Source organism: Salvia hispanica, chromosome 5, assembly GCF_023119035.1.
Source record: "Salvia hispanica cultivar TCC Black 2014 chromosome 5, UniMelb_Shisp_WGS_1.0, whole genome shotgun sequence".
Lineage (NCBI taxonomy): Eukaryota > Viridiplantae > Streptophyta > Magnoliopsida > Lamiales > Lamiaceae > Salvia > Salvia hispanica.
The window spans coordinates 41,078,530-41,095,508 of record NC_062969.1 but is presented as its reverse complement, the minus strand read 5'-3'; the positions used below and the strand labels follow the sequence as shown (position 1 = coordinate 41,095,508).

Below are 16,979 nucleotides of genomic sequence, written 5' to 3'. Positions count from 1 at the left end.
GATTACCTAATTCCGCCATTTAAACATTTTTCACTTTTTCTTTTTCAAGAAAAATAGGAGAAATGTGAACACAGTAGAAAATTAGGTACTCCTATAAATATAATATACTAGTTGATCATGTAACATAGTAGTAGTATTTAAATTTAATTTTAAATTGTTTGCATTTTAGTATATTTTTTTTCAAAAGTCTTAGTATGTACGATATATACATTTACTTGTGTTACAATCTCATATATATACAAGTCTAATTTGATCTCTTAATCGAAAGGATTCAATATAATGATAAATTGGGTCATTTGAGAAAATAAATAGTTAATTTCCTTATTTCAATGTCTAAGCACAAAATGGTATGTAATACATCATAAAATCAAGATGGAAAGTTATGGACGACGCAAATATGCTTGTGTTTCGATCCCATACACGTGCACGAGCGGTTCGATCTTTTCTCGTAGAGTTAATTTCTTCTACTCACAGTTCACCTAAAAAAACTTAATACTAATTCAAAAGAAATATAAAAATAAAGCACATATCAATGTTCATAACACGAGTTGGCTAATATATTTCTTACAATTCAAACACTTGATCTTGACTCTATTATGATATACACATAATAAACTCGTGCCTCTTAATTAATTCACCATATGTAAAACTAAATCCTCCCCATCACTAAAGTGGGTGTAACGATAGTAATCATAATAATTTAATAGTTGTATTGATATTTTCAACTAATCACAATCCAACCAAGAATTTCATTAATCATGAAAAGGCTATTTTATTCAATTACAACAAAAGGTTGAAAACCCCCACACACCCGTTTAGGTAGAAGGTTATAACATACACTTTCAAAGTAGTAACATCTACAATGCTATGTTGTAACCAAGTCTGTGAGCACCTATCCTGACCACCACTGATAAATGCCAGCACATAACGAGATCAACCGTCGTTGGCGGGAGCCGACGATGCTAAGGTCTGCTCCTACCCTTTCTTTGGCGTTTCAAGTCCAAGACAACGACAGAGATGTTATCCCGGCTCCCTTTCTGAAGAGCTCGTTGCGTGAGAGCCTCAGCTGCTGCCTGTGATGCGGGATCCACGCTCTTGCCCCTCTCCGATGGAGGTGGGGCTGTGTTATTCCTGTACCACAACTGCAAAACCCTACGAGCACCGTCACAAGCCTCCTCGTTTGACATCTCATCCCATAAACCATCACTGGCTAGAATCAGGCACTCGTCATCTCTAGTCCGTGGGACAACCGTCACCTCAGGATCAGGGATCACGAGAGACTTCAAATATCGATCTCCTACAAGGACATTAATGCCATCGGATTCAAACACCAACAAAATTGCAAATACGCCATTGTAAGTGTACATGGAGGCTATGAAGAACATACCAATAGACCTAGACATGGCAAGAACTCCCGAGACACGGCATCCGTCCCAGTTGAATACCCTACCTCCAGCTGCTTCGATTCTGGCATATTCGTCCTCCCTATCGGGCTTAAGAGACAGAGAACAATAATGTTAGTAAAAAAAATCTCATCTCGAGGCGACATGATTGCTTACCTTGTGATCCACAGATAGGGCAACAGCTTCTCTCCCACGGCAGAGAACAGCCCTTGAATCACCGCAGTTAGCCACTATTATATGCGACGTGCAAACTATGGCAACAATGGCAGTCGAGCCAACAGTCTCCCGAGCAATGGGTGCGCGACCGCCTTCCCCTCCAACCTCACCATCCACCTTGAGGAAACATCTAGTGAACACCCTCGTCCACAGCTCTTCACGAGATCCCCTTCTATCTCCTTCATCACTTAACTCTGTAGAGATTATTTCAATCTCTTCAGCCAAAGCAGAATGAATACGATCTCTACAATAATCCGCAACCTGAAAACAAAGTCTTTATAATCAAGAGTGTTCCTACGTTGATGTGTAGCATTTATTATGTGAGGATACTGGAAAAACGAAGAGATACATACCTTAGCGCCTCCATGGCCGTCAAAGACTCCAAAGAAATGCCCCGTCAAATGAGTCACACGGGAAGTCAGTCCATCAGGAGGGCGATCAACGAGCATCTGGAGAGGGATTTCCACTAAATTTGGTACGATTGACACTGCATCTTCCATATCCGCTCTCCTACCAGGAACGGATGTAAAACCCCAAAGTGGCACATAGCTTACCTCAAAAATACTACGGCTTGCTCTCCCATTCGATCCAAAATCCAATGGCACAACATCCATAGATGGTCTCGAGCTGGAACCATCTACAATCTCCTCTCCACTATCAACTGCTACAGATAGAGATTCACTGGTGTTGGATATAAGTTCAACATCACTTCTACTGCTCTCAACGTCCGCGAAGGGCATCCCAGTTTCAGGTTTCACTTCTAAACCACATAAACTACTAGCATCACTCACCATAGACAGTCCATCAAGATTAGGATCGCCAACCAATAACAACGAGCCATCTTCGCTCAGTTGCCTTCCATCAGTACTATGCAGCCAGTTTTCGCCCTCATAAGTCGCAGCCATAATAGACGACACCCCGCTCCTACTCTCTTCAGAATCAGAATCCAAGAAAATAACAGAAGTTATCTCACTTCCCAAATCACCCAAGGCAGAACCCTCATTCTCATCATCTACACTAGTTGGTGCTTCAATCTCAGAACGCAAAAGCAAGCTATCCATCAGCTCGAAGCTCATAACAATCGAGCAATCTCCAAACCTCAGTATTGCAAAACTTAGAATCACAATAACCTAATCTAAAGGGCACCATCACAACCTATAACTAAATAGCAAGAGCTATTTAAAACTGAAGCCCTATCATTGTCACATTAATTCATAGCCATTTCTAGAAAGAACCTCGAAAAAACTAGAGATTAAACCATCACACTCAAAATGCAGAGTCGAATCGCAGCGTATCCAATAAATTGGTCGAATCTGATTGATGAAAACAAAACACCAACTAGAATCCGTGAAAAAGGGGCATCAAACTATAAATCACCAAATACAGAAATGTGAAAGTAAGGATTCTACAATATACAAAAAGAGATGTGAAAATCCAAAAAAGCTCACACATTCAATTAGGTCACATAACACTATTTTGAAATTCTAACACACACAAGAGTTTCAAGAATCACATGAAATCTTAAAAAAGACAATCTTTCTTCTCTGCAAGAAAGATTTTACCAGGATCTGAGGCAACGTAATCGTGACCCTTTACGTAGTCTAGTTCCTCTTTCAACCAATAATCACATTAATAGTTCAATTTATGTATAATCTAAAAGGGGAAAGTGAGATCAGCAGAACAAAGGGGAACATAAGCTACTGCTGAATTCTTACTTTCTTTTGCTTGTTTTGAAGCAGGTACCGCCAATTCTACTTTCTTGAAGCTAACAGAAGAAAATTGTTTAGGAAGAAACCACGAATCCAACCGGAAATTGTTTGTGGCTCGATTTTGCAGCTGGTAGTTTTGTGTTGGTTGAATGAACAAGAGCGTAAAATTACCGAAAGTTAAAAAACATTTAATCTAAATACAAAAACGCTAGTATTTTTAGGTCATATTTAATATTTTTTTGTTTGATTTTCGGTTTTTCGATTTTTTCATATAATTTTGATTTTTTTGGTTTAGTTCGATTTTTAAAATTCAGTTTTTGGGTTCAGTTCTAGAGTTTTGAACAAAATTCGATTTTTTGGGTTTGGTACAGTTTGGATAAAAAATCGAATCGAAACCCAAAATGCTCACTTCATCCCTAGATATTTCTTGTACACAGATTTGATAAGGACGGTAATGAATGGAAGGAGAGGGGAGTGGGGATTGTGAAACTACAAAAGCACAAGGATACAGGGAAAGTTAGCATTATTTCAATTTTTCTTTAACTTGCGTAAATGCTTTCTTATATTATCGGAAACAATAGAATAAATGTCTTATTTTCAGCAATTAACAGATCGAAAGCTATAATACATGTAAGGAAAAGAAACCTTGAGTTTATTATCCACTGCGAAAACATGATTGATAAAGTCCGAATAAATAGAGATGCAATAAATCGTCGTCTAAAACCAGAAGCTGCCACAAGAGGAAGCAGGTCCCCCTACCAACCTGGGCAGCCAGCCGACCAAGTCCTAAATTTTCTATTACAAGCATCCCTACAGGTTTGAGGTTCCCAACAATACTGTACAACCACACCGCAGAGCATTAGGTAGCCGAACTGCAACGACAAACCTACAAATACTGATAATGATGACGAACCTACAAATATACAGGCCTCGCAATGTCTCCATTCTTGTATATGTAGGCAACTATGGAGACATTACGTCATCCATTGATGAGTTCATCCGCACATCTCTTCCCTCTGTCATCTCCTTGAATTCACCTAACATATAAAATACAGTGCTCAAGTCACAAACTTAAGTACGAGGGCAAAATACATCATCTTGAAATGTAGCATACCATATCTTGAATCAACTGATGTCGGGGACGTACTCCTCGTGTCTTCTGCAGTGCCTGCAATTACCAATGAAAATTTACATCAAGATTCAGTAACATGAATCAAAAGATGTTGATATGGAATATCTTTGTACCTGATTTATTACGCAGCGCCTCCTTGATAGCATCGAAGTTCTTGTAAGTATAGCCCACGAAACTCAAATCTTCTGGAGTAAGGTGCATCTGTTTGAAGAAAGTTATATCAAGATGAGAACTACATTTTGGCAAATTCTGAAGAATTGTCAGTGCAATATACAGACCTTTCTTGAGGGTCCTGAGCCAGCCTTTGATGATGTTGGAGGATCCAGCTGTTCAAATAACAGCATAATTGCATTATATAGTCTTATCCAAAGAAGCGACATCAAAGGCAACCATAAATGAAAACGTCAGACACTAGAAGATGAGAGTCGTTCAAGAACACGAGGAACGAGTACAATGAAACAGTAATATAGACAACTTTAGGATATATTATCATGAAAACTTAAGAAAACGTCACGGCATTTAATGTCTTGGCATGAGATTGACCATGTGTATCACAGAGATTGGCGCAATATAACACTATGCAACTAATGACTATCTGTGGAGTAGAATAGAAGGCGTGAAATGTAATAAAAGCAAAGAGAGGCTTTTACTTCATCAAACTTCATGAAATTCCGGGTGTCCAGCTCCCCATTGACCTCCGGTTTAAATGCTGCTTCCATATCATATAATTTATCCCAGTCAACACCGACGAACCAAGGGTGGGCCTGTATTAACTCACGTGTGAATGGAGAGAGAAAGAACACAAGAAACTCATGTTGACCAAGTAATACCTTTATCTGTGCTGCACCTCCTGTTCCAAGTCTATGCTCTACATCACAGAGTAACCTACATATCAGATCTTTTGCCTCAGCGCTGATTTTGGTATCTTCGGGAAATCTCAGGTGATTTTTCCAATGAACAATCTAGCGAACATAAGAAAACTCCATCACGAAACAGAACAGTAAATAGATGGACGAATAAAAGGTAACAACTATAAATGAACAACACATGCATAGAATTGCCTGAATGGTGCAGAGGTATGCAAAGAATGAAAGCTATTGAAATGGGGGAGTTACATATGTATGTTGCTCTCTGTTTCACAAAGATAACGCAGTTGACTGGATGGCGGGCCGGAGCACAATAAACCCAAGAGATTTTTATTTTTATGGTGCTATGAAGGGTGCCGATAGGACAATGTAAACTATTGAATGCATGTATGCTAATAATCTTCTCTTTACCCTTTAAGTCAGCAAAAAATGTAAGAAGAAAGTAAATCTATAGACATGTACCTTCCTACAAGTGGTCATAGGATCATCCGCATAAAATGGAGGATAGCCAACAAGCATCTCATACATGATTGCACCCAGTGACCACCTGCAAATATATGTGGTAATTCAGTTGAAAAGCCTTGTATCATGCCATTTGAGCTTCGAAAATGACACACCACAATATCAACATAAACAACTTTCACGAATGATGGAAGTGTAACAATAAAGGGAATAGGAGACGGGGTGGGTGTTACTGGGGGGAAATTGGACTGACCAGTCACACTCCATGCTATATCCTTTCTTCAACAGCACCTCCGGAGCAATATAATCAGGTGTACCAACAGTAGAAAATGCCTTCAAAAGACAAGTGAAGATGAGAAATTAAATAGAGAACTTAAAATCTGATGCCGGTATTTTGCTGCTTTTTGCAATAATTCACCATCCCCCCAAAGTGCAAGTTCCTGGAGAAGGAAAAAACATGCATCACATCTCATTGCTTACCAACTTTCTCCTGTTCATCTGCCAGTGCTGAAGTTGTTCACGGGGACTTCTCCAACTACTAGCATTGGCAGCATCAGGAAAACGGCCGTCAATGTCCATTGGTTCCCTTATGTTTTCATCATCCAATTCTTCGTTTTCATTCACCGTGGATAAAGTCCTACAGTCAAGTGGCTTGCATAGACCAAAATCTGAGAGCTTCATGTGACCGTTCTTATCAAGAAGAAGATTGTCTGGTTTAATATCCCTGAGGAGAAAAAGAAAGGGAATCAGAAGGCTAAGTCTTAAAATAAAATAATTGCATCAATGTAACAATCGTTTGTAGGATATATACATCAAATCACACAAACCTGTGAATATAATTATGCTTGTGAATAGATTCAATAGCCAGCACACTCTGAGCAATGTAAAATTTAGCCACATTTTCAGACAATGTGTCTTCTCTCATCAACAGAGTCATCATGTCACCTCCAGGGAGATATTCCATGATAAGATATAAATACTCGGGATCTTGAAAAGAGTAGTACAGTTTAACTATACAATGGCTTCCCACTTCTGCCAATAGGTTCCTTTCTGCTCTTACATGCTCCACCTGTGGAACATATAACATTTTCACGGACATTAGGACATCTCGACTAATGGAAAAGTTTTTCCTAAAATTTCATAATAAGTGGATTAGTAAAACTGATTCAAAATGGTAAGATATTCAAACTATGCTATATCAATGTTTTTACCTGTCCTCTTGAGACCATTTCAGATTTCTTCAACTTCTTCATGGCATAAATATTTCCAGATTTTTTCTCCCGGCATAGTCGGACCTAAAATGTCAAAGATATAGCAATTACAAATTAAAATATGGCATGCAAAATAAAATTTATATCCGAGAGTGACACCAACCTCACCAAAGGCTCCACGTCCAATAATAGTAAGAAGCTCAAAATCATCTACACATATCTTGTTCCTTCTCAGTCTCATGAACTCCGTTTCTTTCCTTTCCAAATCTTTGATCAAATTTATCTGTTCGTCTTTGGGCACATCTGAAGAGGCCAACTTCCTTTCGAGTACCCACCTCCTAGAGCCATACATGCATATATGTATTAGCATCAAAACTAGTGTCGCCAATAACACTAAAGAGTTAAGAGCAATCTAAACTTTCCAAACTGGCTTGAAATATCTTTATAGGGAAGATACATCACAACTTTTTAGATGAATCTCACTACAATCATATAGAGGCAGACAAGTCTTTTGATATTTGATAAAAGAGAAGTTTCTTTTCCAGGTCAAAAATTACGAATGTTATATTATCGCGGAACTGGAAGACTGGAACTGCCGATCACTTGAGTTTCTACTTCCTATTAAAGGCGTCTAACTACCACTAAAATCTACTAATATTAAAAGAATACGGAAGCATATATTGTTCCAAGAGTAAAAGAATCACAGTTAACATCCGCCTCCGGCATCACACTTTTTAGTACTCTAGTATTTAAATTAAGTACCGGAAAGTAAACCGCCTTTCAATCCACAGAAACACTCCAATGATTCTAACAAACAGCATCAATCGCATTGATTGGCTAATTCATCAGTAGGGATTCACACAACTTTGTTGAATGTAAAAACAGATCATGAAAGATTTTCCAGCCTCTCTCTCTAGTAGGCAAAATGTTTGCCATACTTATGCATACAACAGCAAACATAACTTGGAAACTAAACCGATTTTCCTAATTTGAACATAATTCACTTGCAAATCCATAGAGTTCAGTCTCTGAAACACTAAAATCGGAACCATTCCTATCTTAATTAACTGTTGAAAACCTAAATCTGCAGAGCAATTAGACCACAAAAACGACAGAAATATCAAAGCAGACACTAGATCTCGAAAACCACGCATTTCATCGCAGCTGGAACACAATCAATTCTCGCAACTGAGCTGCATTTTCGAAGCACAGAATATGCAAAACAGTAAAACCAAACGATTCGCCATCCCATTTCGAAGCATACCTCTCTTTCCGCTCCTGTATGCTTTTCATCTGATTTTTGTAGTGATTCTCGATGTACTTTTTCGCTGCTGCCACTTTTTCCATAGTCAAACTCGAACCTAGAATTTCTTCTTCGCCGCTCTTGTCGTTGCTCTTTTCCTCCTCCATTCAATCTGAATCTCTCTCTCTCTCTCTCTCTCTCTAGATTTCCAATTAGTCACTGTACCTTCTCTCCTCTCCTTGATACCTTGTCTACTTCAATATATATATATATATACGTACAAGCTACAGCAAACTGAGTCTTTATGTTTTACTGTACGGCGTCGTTTCAGCTCAATTTTCCGGACAGAATTTTCTACTTTTCCCCAACGCACATTCTATTCAAGTCGTGCGATTCATTGTCGTCCATTTTTTACTGGATTTATTTACACCATTTAATTACGCACTACTACATTTTTAATTATGTTGAGAAGATTAATTCTAATTATAATCTTATATAACCAACTAATCATGTAATAAAATAATATTGAAACTAAATTTTGAGCGACTCAATAAATAATTCTATGAATATGGTTTGTTGATCGATTTGCGGGTTTCAAATTTTCAATAGAAAAAGGTAATATGAGTAATAGATCTAACATATTTTTAAAATAGGAAAAGGTAACGATAATAAATTAATTATGGGCCAAATGACAAGATCTTACTATTTGGCAGCTGGAATAGATACTCTTACTATATTAATTAAATAAATTCATGGGACAATTATTATTCGTCGGTGGAACAACGTTTCTTATTTTATGTTTTATACATTTTAGTAATCTAATATACTGACACTTTGCTCATTTGATAATTAGATGAGTTTTTCGCACTCCAAATTTTATACTAACATTATTGGTAGAATATTACTTTCATATGTAATCACAAGTCAATCGTTTGCTATCTAGTGATCCATCATCCCTTCATAATTGATTATATTTTGCTTTCACTTTGTGCATAAAGTGGAGTATTAGTAACTAACAAAAAAAAATACTAGTACTACAATAAATTGAAGGCCAAATGTATACTCCCTCCGGCCCTCATTATGAATCACTTCCTGCACTCATTTTATAAAAATGATAATAAATATTTAAAATGAAGAAATAGTAAAATAATAGAGGGAATAATGTAGAGGATGGAGTACTACGTTATTATTAGTATCTTTTATAAAAGGAGTGCAGAAACGGAAGTGTGACTCTTAACAGGGACGAAGGGAGTAGAATTATTTCTTGTGACAAAATATTAAAAAAAAAAGTTGAAATTCGTGTACTTATATAACCAATACTACCCCATAAAATAAAATATACTAGTAAAACCCTACTCATAAGTAATCCATACTTTAATTCATCAAAAATCTATCCTTCAAATGGGGGATCCTTACTGGCGTTACGCTACCGGCGACGGCGCTGGCGGTCGTCCGTCGTCCTCGGAGGTAGGTATGTATGCCTGCCTTTCTTGCAAATATCTTAAATTATCTATTTTTGAATTCAGTAATTGGCTTAAATGCAGCTAGTGTATATATGTACGAACATTTGCACAATTCCGTAGCCCTATGCTGTTATACGGTAACTAAATTTAGTGTAGGATTATTTAGGGTTGAAGGTTGTTTGTTCCATTACTGGTACTGGTACCGGCCACTCGAGTTCAGATTGCTATGGTGTTTTTTTAATGGATTTGGAATATGGATTACGTATTTGTGTATGTTTTCAGCTAAACATTTGATGATAGTGAGGTGTATGTGGTTCTGCTTAGTGGATTGATTATAGAGTGACATAAAAGAGTAGGTTTCAGTATGAATGTCTATATGAATATCTATTATTCAGAAAGTGGTGGAGTTGAGGACAATCTGTTTGGTTCTCACGGTTTTTGCTGTTTAACGTCCATAAGTATATTCGTGAGATCATTTTCACTCTTGACAATTTTTCGATTACAAAATTAGTACTCAGTTAAAGCTCTCTTTTTTCTGCAATTATATCTCTCCAGGCTCTCAAAGTCATTAATATGTATGGAAAATGTTTAGAGTGTTACCTTATAAAGTTTTTCTGCTCTCAGTTTTACTTTCCTTATGTGTTTTAGTTATATCCAGAGGTCTCATAGTTATATAGTTTGCTGCAACAGGACACGTATCTCAGGCAACTTTTCCAGGTTATTTGTCATCTGAATCCAAGACACCTTTTCCAGGATACTTGTTGCCTGAAGCTTCAACTCTAGCCAATATAAATGCATATGGCTCTGTTAATCCACGGACTGCTTCCGCAGATTTTTTACATAAAGATGTGAGTTTTATCTCTTATACATTTGTGTAGCATTGATCCACATGTTAAACAAGTGGCGCCTTTAATTATTTTTAATTTGATTTAGATCTTACCATCCCACCCCGGAACGTATGGCGTAGATGACATTCCTAGTATCCGTGCTGATCCCAGTATCAGTGGATTGGTTGCTGGAGCTAGATATAAAGGCTATCCGTCGTCTTTTGAGGATCCTAATCTGTCGGTGCACCACAGAGATGTTGCGTCAGGGATCAGCACTGTAATCCCTGATGTTGTTGGCTATGACCAGCCCAGGACGAATGGCAATCCTGTTCCAACAGCAGAGTCAAACATTCTTTTTGTTGATGGGCTTCCAACTGACTGTACAAGAAGAGAAATAGGACGTATCCTTAACAGCTTTGGAGTTGCTCCTTTTTCTAGTTTCAGATGCTATCTGTCACTGTATTGGCTTCCTTATGGCTCTCCTGCACTCTTTTTTTTGTTTATTTATTCTTGTGGGGCTAGAAGGACTGTTATCATGTCTGTATTTCACAAATTGCCACCCTGGTGAAGTATGACCAACAAATAATTTCCAGTGTCATGTGTATAAAGTTGGTATTAATTCTATTTTACATGCAGATATAACAAGAAAGAGATAAGGATTAAGGAACCTGTATGCATTAATGCTATATAGGTGATCATATTATCTTCTTGGCTTTATAAACTGTTACATTCTAAATTTCATTCCTTGACTTCCAATTAGATCTATTTCGGCCATTTATTGGATTCAGGGAAATCAGACTGGTTCATAAGGAGCCTAGACGTGTAAGTATATTCTTTTCTTGAATTAAATGAATACTCTTTTTCTGTATCAGTCATTCTTATGCTACACCTGATAATATGCATCATTTATTGTTGGAAAATTTCGAAATTGGGGTCAATTTGGAAATAAGGTTTCTTAGAAGGTAACTTTTTTATGCATTCTGTAAATTGGAAAAACGCCGATGTCATTGGCGTGTTTAAACACGCCAATGGAATTGGCGTCTTTTGGATATATATTTACTTGTGCCGGTAATAAAACAATTAGGTTGCAACTCAGTGGCAAGGCTTTACTAATTCTCAGTGGAGACCCGGGTTCAAATCTCGCGGATATCCATGCTCAAATCTCTATATAACGGGAGTATAACTAGTACTCCTACTACTATAAACTAATAAATAATTAATATTGTATACTATTGATCAAGTAAAAACAGTTTATATAATACTATGAGCTAATAAATAAATACGGAGTAATATAATGTGTGAATAATTGAAAATAACCAAATTGTTTAATATAACTAATACTATAAGCTAAAAAATACTAATGAATATGTTGCTACAACTGTCGAACCCTGGACTCTCCTCTGATCTATATGCTCCACCCCAGTGAGCTACTAGTTCTTTTGGTACTTAGACCAGTGAGCTACTCCCTCCGTTATCGTGGAACGGAGGGAGTATATATTAACCCGAAAAATGCCAATGTTATTGACGTGTTTAAACATGCCAATGACATTGCCATTTTTCCCCCTTTATAGAATGTGAAAAAAAGGTTTCCTTTCATGGAATAATTTTTCCAAAATCACCCTAAATTCGAATTTTTAGTCATTATTGTGCCTGTATTAAAACTGGCAACATCATAATTCATGTTAGATTCACAAAATGCACCAAGAATAGTTTACAATATGTGAATGCTAGAATGCAATACTGAATTTTGAATAAAATATGTAAAATGAGATGCTAATATTATGCTATGTATGATAATTGCATACATTATTGTGCCATCCTGATCGAAAAATCTTGTAGAAGAAATGTTCTGCTTGTGGCAAGGTTTAGCAGAACTTTGTACTACGAGTCAGTGGCTATCATAAGCAAAGCTATTGTTGAATTCATTGTCTTTTCCCGAGATGCAACATATCAGTTTCCTTGTTTTATTGTTTTGCTCTTCTTGCCTGAACCAAAAACCTTCTATTTGCAGCGTGGTGACAAGGCAATGGTTCTATGTTTTGTAGAGTTCACTGATGCGAAGTGTGCTGTTACTGCTATGGATGCCCTACAAGGTTGATCACCATTTCTCTCTCTTTTTTCGCTACAAATGTATCCGCATTTTCAGATAAATTACCTGTTGCAGCCAACCAACCCAAAATCGATTTTCAGTCGCATGTTTGTATGTAATGCCTATTCCAATCAAGCCTCCAACATGCAGGTTACAAGTTCGATGACAAGAAACCAGAGGCCCCTCTACTGAGGATTAGTTTTGCTCATTTTCCTTTCCGTCTACCGAACCAGAGTTCTGCAGGGACAATCGAGGTGGAGCCCCATCCAATGACAAACAGGTCAAGTACCAAAAAGCCATTGTGAATCCACCACTTGTCTGTTCAAATGCCAATGGCTATTTTTGGCTTAGCTTGCTCTAGAAAATGAGATAGTGGAGTATATAACCAACCATTCCTTTCTATGCATTGCTGTATCAAGAAAGTTCTCTGCCTATGATTCCCAACAGTATTTGGAGAAATATTTGAAACACTTGGTCATTTTGCCAAGGAAATTTGTCCCTTGTTACTTTTGTCATTAAATTTTAAAACCCATCTCAAAGAAATAATTTTTATGGTGTGAAAGTGATTACATACTTTTTCTTTGCCCTTTTAGACTTTTTTGTCATCAATGGGACATATGGGACAGAGCCAACTTTGTTTCGACCTATTCTGTAGGGACCAGAGAATTGGGATTGCCGAAAGCACCAAATTGGGTGAAAATTACATCAAATCTGCCCTATATTTTAACCTGAAAAGCAGGTAGCCAATTTGAGTATTTGACATGCTATCAGCATCCAAGCGACATATTATAACAAATCTTGAGATGCCACTTTATGTGAACACAAATTCTTCTTGTACTATAAAACGACACAATATAGCATTTGACACTATAAAAACTTACTACTATGATTTACACATAACATTTCAAATGTCTGCAGTGTATAGCAATGCAATCAAAGAATCATTCCTGAACTACATTAGTCTCTTTTCTGTGTGTATATGACTCATTTCTACAAGCCAAACAAATCACCAATCCTGCACAAGGGCAAAACCAAAAGCACCCTTGACTCAAATCAAGACTACATATGTATAAACAACACAAATGAAATAACAACTTCACTAAACTTAACACCACCACCTTCACGAGAGGAAGGAGGTGCCGGCGTGGTTGTGATGAAGCAGGTTATGCGCGATCGTGTCCCTTGCCTTCATCGCATTGGCCGACCTCAGCCCTATCTCCGGCACCATCTCATCATCGAAGATCTCAAACTTTTCCAGCGGCTCCAATCCCTCCTCCCTCATCTCGCAGATGTTGTGCAGCACGCAGCACGCCCCAAGCACGATGGGCAAGTCCTGCAGCTTCACCTCAGTCCGCTTCTGCAGGCACCCCCACCTCGTCTTCAGCCTCGCGAACGAGTCCTTGGCAGCACGCTGCACCTCCGCGATCTTCTCGTTGAACGCGTGCTGTGTCCAAGTCAAATGCTGGTGCGTGTAGGGCACCAGCACCCAATCCATCAGCGGGTAGCCGGATCCGCCCACAATCCACACCCCGTTGTAAAACCCTGCATTCGCCCTCTGGAAGAGGGTCGACTTCTCCAGCACCTGATCATCCGGCATTGAGCCCGGGTAGCCGATGCAGACATCCGTGAAGACACCTCTCGGGTCTACCACGCCCTGCACCGTGATAGAGTAGGAGGTCTTTTGGTTCCTCTCCGTGTGCCTCCTGTTGAAATACGCGGCCACGCTGTTTTTGGGTGCGATAATCGGAATGTGGGTAGTGTACATTGAGCCGACGACGTTTGGTATCCCGGAGATTGCCTCGAATTCGGCCTTGAACCGGCTCAACCCTTCCTCGTCCGGCCACCGGAGGAATTTCGGCATCAGCACATTCCTAATTGCAGAGCAGACCTCCAGCACTAGCTTATGGCAGGTCGAAATCCCTAATCCGAATTTCTTCGAGACAAGCCGCAGCGGCTCTCCGGTGGCGAGCCTCCACACGCAGACGGCGACACGCTGCCGGACGGGGACGGCGTCGCGCAACATAGTGTTCTCCTTAGCTACAACAGAGCTCAGCTCATTGCAAATGAAATCAAACGTTCCCTTCCCCATTCTAAACGCCTTCTTAAATTCCTCATCGGGAAATTCCGGACTGTTGCATTGCTCCCACCAATCCTTGGACCGATTCCTCACCCACAGCCGCCGCTGCGGCCCCGCTGATTTATCGCTCGTCGCAGCGGTTTTATCCTCGTCGGCGTCGGTGGCGGCGGCGGCGACTGCAACCACCGCGGCGGAGACTGAATTCGCCATCGATTTCCGGCGCCGCGCCCCGTCGGCGCGGTCGGCGTCGCGGTGCAAACCCTCGGATTTAGCGGAGTAATCCAAAATCTCACGCTTTCTCTCTCTATGATTCTCCTCATACCTAACCATCTCATTCTCAGCTCGATTGGAATCCCCCAAATCATCCTTCTCCTGATCCTGCAACAGAGTTAGGGAAGTAATGATCTCGTTGAGGCCCTTGACTTTGACTTGCTTCTCATCGCTATTTCCGGCATCCCCAATCTCCCTCCTCCTCCTCTTGCGCTGCTGATTCTGCTGCTGGGTTTCGTCCATCTGGATGTGAGTGTGCGGGAAGAGGTCTAGGAGAGAAGCGGAGCAATCGGGATCTTGGGTAGCGGAAGGAAGCTTCATATACATGTGCAATCCATCCGCTCGACGAAATGCGTGTGTGAACGCAGCGGAAAAATGTCAACACCAATTAAAAAATTGCGGCGAGGAGGGATTGGTGTGAACGCTGTTTCCAGATTGAGAGGAAGTTTCGAGGTTGAGATGCAAAAGAGCAAGAGTGGTTTGGTCAAAGACGGTGCAGAGAGTTGAGAAATGTGCCTACGCGTCGTCTCCATTCATCATTTCTCTTTCTCTTTTATTTATTCCCTTTCTGGATATCATTCATTTTCTGTATTTTATAAAATGTTGGTTTTTATTTGTGAAATAATACTCCAATTAATTCTATAATGTCTTATTTTATCACCTCCAAAATTACATACTCTATTATTTTTTCAAGTTATGATTTTTATTTATGAAATAGTATGTTGCTTTGCAAAAATATGTTACATTTCACCTACACTTAAACTAATAGAGAGATACTAACTGTGTCCCCCAAAATTTGTTCCACTATGACCCGATACGAGTTTTAAGAAATGTAATAGAAAATGAGTTGAAAAAGTTGGTAGATTGTGGGTCCTACTTTTATATATTAGTTTTATAATAAAATGTGAGTGTGAATGAGTTAGTGGAATATGAGGTCCACTACCAAAAATGGTAAAAGTGTATTCTGATAAATTTTAGGGGACGAACGAAAATAAAAAAATGAGACAAATTTTTAGAAACGGAGGTAGTATCATATTAATGCATTTTATTCATATTTCATTATAAAATAAATATATAAAGTAGAGTTGTTGACTATATTGTGCTAATTTTTTCGATTCACATTTATTAAAACTTTCATAGAGTAAATGGGACTTTATTTTGTGGAGAATGAAGCAATGGTAGTAGGAGTATTATATTACTACTTGTGTTTTGGTAGTTACAGAAGCTACTTTGATTTGGTGGTTATTGAGTTGGGTTATAGGAGTAATTGTTTTTGGTATATTACTTTATATTTTAAAATTGCTCGTTACATATGGAAAATGTGGTGGAAATATGATTAAAATGTGGCTTCTGAATTTGGGTTCTAACTGTTTTGTAACATGACTTTGATATTTTAAAATTGCTTGGTTGCATATGTAAAATGCGGTTGAATTATGATTAGAAATTTAGAATCATAGAATGTGCTAATATTTATGGTTAGCTTTTCATTTTTTTAATGATTATTTTGCAGAAAAAATATAAAGAAGAAGAAAAAGACCAAACATTTGGACTAGAGTCACTTAAGATATTCCAACTTTGTTTCTCTTCTTTCTTTTCCCTTTAATATAATTTACTTCTGGATTAAGTCTTATTAGGTGCAAGCAATATTTATATTTTTAAAAAGAGTAAGACACGTGTATTGTATATAATCCAACAAACTAGTACAGTAGTACTCAACTACTCATCTTTTTAAAAAAATCAGCATTAAATTGAAGAATACGAATAAGAAAAGTTGAAAGGCATACAACAAAATCAAATGCCTTTCAAATGAAAAATTAAATAAAATTGTCATTTTCTTCTTAATACTCGGTTGAATATTATCTTAGCAAGATAAAAGATTAGGCTGTATTTAATTCATAGTCGAAAACATTGATTTTTTTTCGATTTTAACGCGAATCACGCTACGGATCACAAAATTCTGGCAAAAATTCAAAGCTGGATAATGACCAACTCAAATTTCAAAAGTTGAGAG

General features: G+C 38.3%; 4 protein-coding genes across 11 annotated transcripts; 1 reads left to right on the top strand and 3 right to left on the bottom strand.

Moving 5' to 3' along the window:
- Window positions 1-726: 726 nt before the first annotated feature.
- Window positions 727-3,503, bottom strand: LOC125187960 (protein phosphatase 2C 16-like). Of its 3 annotated transcripts, XM_048084650.1 has the most exons (6): window positions 3,335-3,503; window positions 2,174-2,932; window positions 1,973-2,068; window positions 1,560-1,880; window positions 1,388-1,493; window positions 727-1,297 (listed from the first exon to the last, which is right to left on the bottom strand). In XM_048084650.1, the coding sequence occupies exons 2-6, from the start codon at window positions 2,693-2,695 to the stop codon at window positions 963-965; spliced, it is 1,380 nt and encodes a 459-aa protein (XP_047940607.1). In that variant the 5' UTR covers window positions 2,696-2,932; window positions 3,335-3,503; the 3' UTR covers window positions 727-962. The 3 variants fall into 3 exon arrangements, with proteins under 3 accessions (XP_047940607.1, XP_047940606.1, XP_047940608.1); XM_048084649.1 differs by having other exon boundaries at window positions 1,973-2,932; window positions 3,335-3,502; XM_048084651.1 differs by having other exon boundaries at window positions 1,973-2,550; window positions 3,335-3,502.
- Window positions 3,504-3,959: 456 nt separating this feature from the next.
- Window positions 3,960-8,500, bottom strand: LOC125187958 (serine/threonine-protein kinase 38-like). Of its 3 annotated transcripts, XR_007170684.1 has the most exons (14): window positions 8,264-8,495; window positions 7,163-7,337; window positions 7,000-7,083; window positions 6,616-6,857; window positions 6,269-6,512; window positions 6,042-6,121; window positions 5,789-5,873; window positions 5,291-5,422; window positions 5,111-5,224; window positions 4,739-4,786; window positions 4,574-4,661; window positions 4,443-4,496; window positions 4,242-4,365; window positions 3,960-4,164 (listed from the first exon to the last, which is right to left on the bottom strand). XR_007170684.1 is itself a non-coding variant. In XM_048084646.1 (13 exons), exons 1-13 carry the CDS (start codon window positions 8,407-8,409, stop codon window positions 4,292-4,294), a joined length of 1,566 nt encoding a protein of 521 aa, XP_047940603.1. In that variant the 5' UTR covers window positions 8,410-8,495; the 3' UTR covers window positions 3,960-4,291. The 3 variants fall into 3 exon arrangements, 2 of the variants coding, with proteins under 2 accessions (XP_047940603.1, XP_047940604.1); XM_048084646.1 differs by having other exon boundaries at window positions 3,960-4,365; XM_048084647.1 differs by lacking the exons at window positions 3,960-4,164; window positions 4,242-4,365; window positions 4,443-4,496; window positions 4,574-4,661 and having other exon boundaries at window positions 4,739-4,820; window positions 8,264-8,500.
- A 1,088-nt stretch (window positions 8,501-9,588) lies between these two features.
- Window positions 9,589-13,194, top strand: LOC125187961 (RNA-binding protein 2-like). Of its 4 annotated transcripts, none has more exons than XM_048084653.1 (6): window positions 9,589-9,713; window positions 10,396-10,553; window positions 10,639-10,933; window positions 11,293-11,354; window positions 12,544-12,625; window positions 12,772-13,194. In XM_048084653.1, exons 1-6 carry the CDS (start codon window positions 9,644-9,646, stop codon window positions 12,924-12,926), a joined length of 822 nt encoding a protein of 273 aa, XP_047940610.1. In that variant the 5' UTR covers window positions 9,589-9,643; the 3' UTR covers window positions 12,927-13,194. The 4 variants fall into 4 exon arrangements, with proteins under 4 accessions (XP_047940610.1, XP_047940609.1, XP_047940612.1 ...); XM_048084652.1 differs by having other exon boundaries at window positions 9,594-9,709; window positions 10,383-10,553; XM_048084655.1 differs by having other exon boundaries at window positions 9,594-9,709; window positions 10,383-10,553; window positions 12,578-12,625; window positions 12,772-12,862.
- A 329-nt stretch (window positions 13,195-13,523) lies between these two features.
- On the bottom strand, window positions 13,524-15,479 carry LOC125187959 (protein ALP1-like). Its single transcript, XM_048084648.1, has one exon. The coding sequence runs from the start codon at window positions 15,293-15,295 to the stop codon at window positions 13,742-13,744; it is 1,554 nt and encodes a 517-aa protein (XP_047940605.1). The 5' UTR covers window positions 15,296-15,479; the 3' UTR covers window positions 13,524-13,741.
- Window positions 15,480-16,979: the final 1,500 nt, after the last annotated feature.

What these genes read in the sequence shown, in the direction of transcription:
- LOC125187960 (XM_048084649.1), bottom strand. Translation starts at nt 2,695, where the DNA reads ATGAGCTTCGAGCTGATGGATAGCTTGCTTTTGCGTTCTGAGATTGAA. An exon ending in ACGGCCATGGAGGCGCTAAG is followed by an intron (nt 1,881 to 1,972) that starts GTATGTATCTCT and finishes CTTTGTTTTCAG; the next exon opens with GTTGCGGATTATTGTAGAGA. An exon ending in TGCCATGTCTAGGTCTATTG is followed by an intron (nt 1,298 to 1,387) that starts GTATGTTCTTCA and finishes ATGTCCTTGTAG; the next exon opens with GAGATCGATATTTGAAGTCT.
- LOC125187958 (XM_048084646.1), bottom strand. Translation starts at nt 8,409, where the DNA reads ATGGAGGAGGAAAAGAGCAACGACAAGAGCGGCGAAGAAGAAATTCTA. An exon ending in AGATGAACAGGAGAAAGTTG is followed by an intron (nt 6,122 to 6,268) that starts GTAAGCAATGAG and finishes TGTCTTTTGAAG; the next exon opens with GCATTTTCTACTGTTGGTAC. An exon ending in GAGGTGCAGCACAGATAAAG is followed by an intron (nt 5,225 to 5,290) that starts GTATTACTTGGT and finishes GAGTTAATACAG; the next exon opens with GCCCACCCTTGGTTCGTCGG.
- LOC125187961 (XM_048084652.1), top strand. Translation starts at nt 9,644, where the DNA reads ATGGGGGATCCTTACTGGCGTTACGCTACCGGCGACGGCGCTGGCGGT. An exon ending in TACAAGAAGAGAAATAGGAC is followed by an intron (nt 10,934 to 11,292) that starts GTATCCTTAACA and finishes ACTTCCAATTAG; the next exon opens with ATCTATTTCGGCCATTTATT. An exon ending in TGCTATGGATGCCCTACAAG is followed by an intron (nt 12,626 to 12,771) that starts GTTGATCACCAT and finishes TCCAACATGCAG; the next exon opens with GTTACAAGTTCGATGACAAG.
- LOC125187959 (XM_048084648.1), bottom strand. Translation starts at nt 15,295, where the DNA reads ATGTATATGAAGCTTCCTTCCGCTACCCAAGATCCCGATTGCTCCGCT.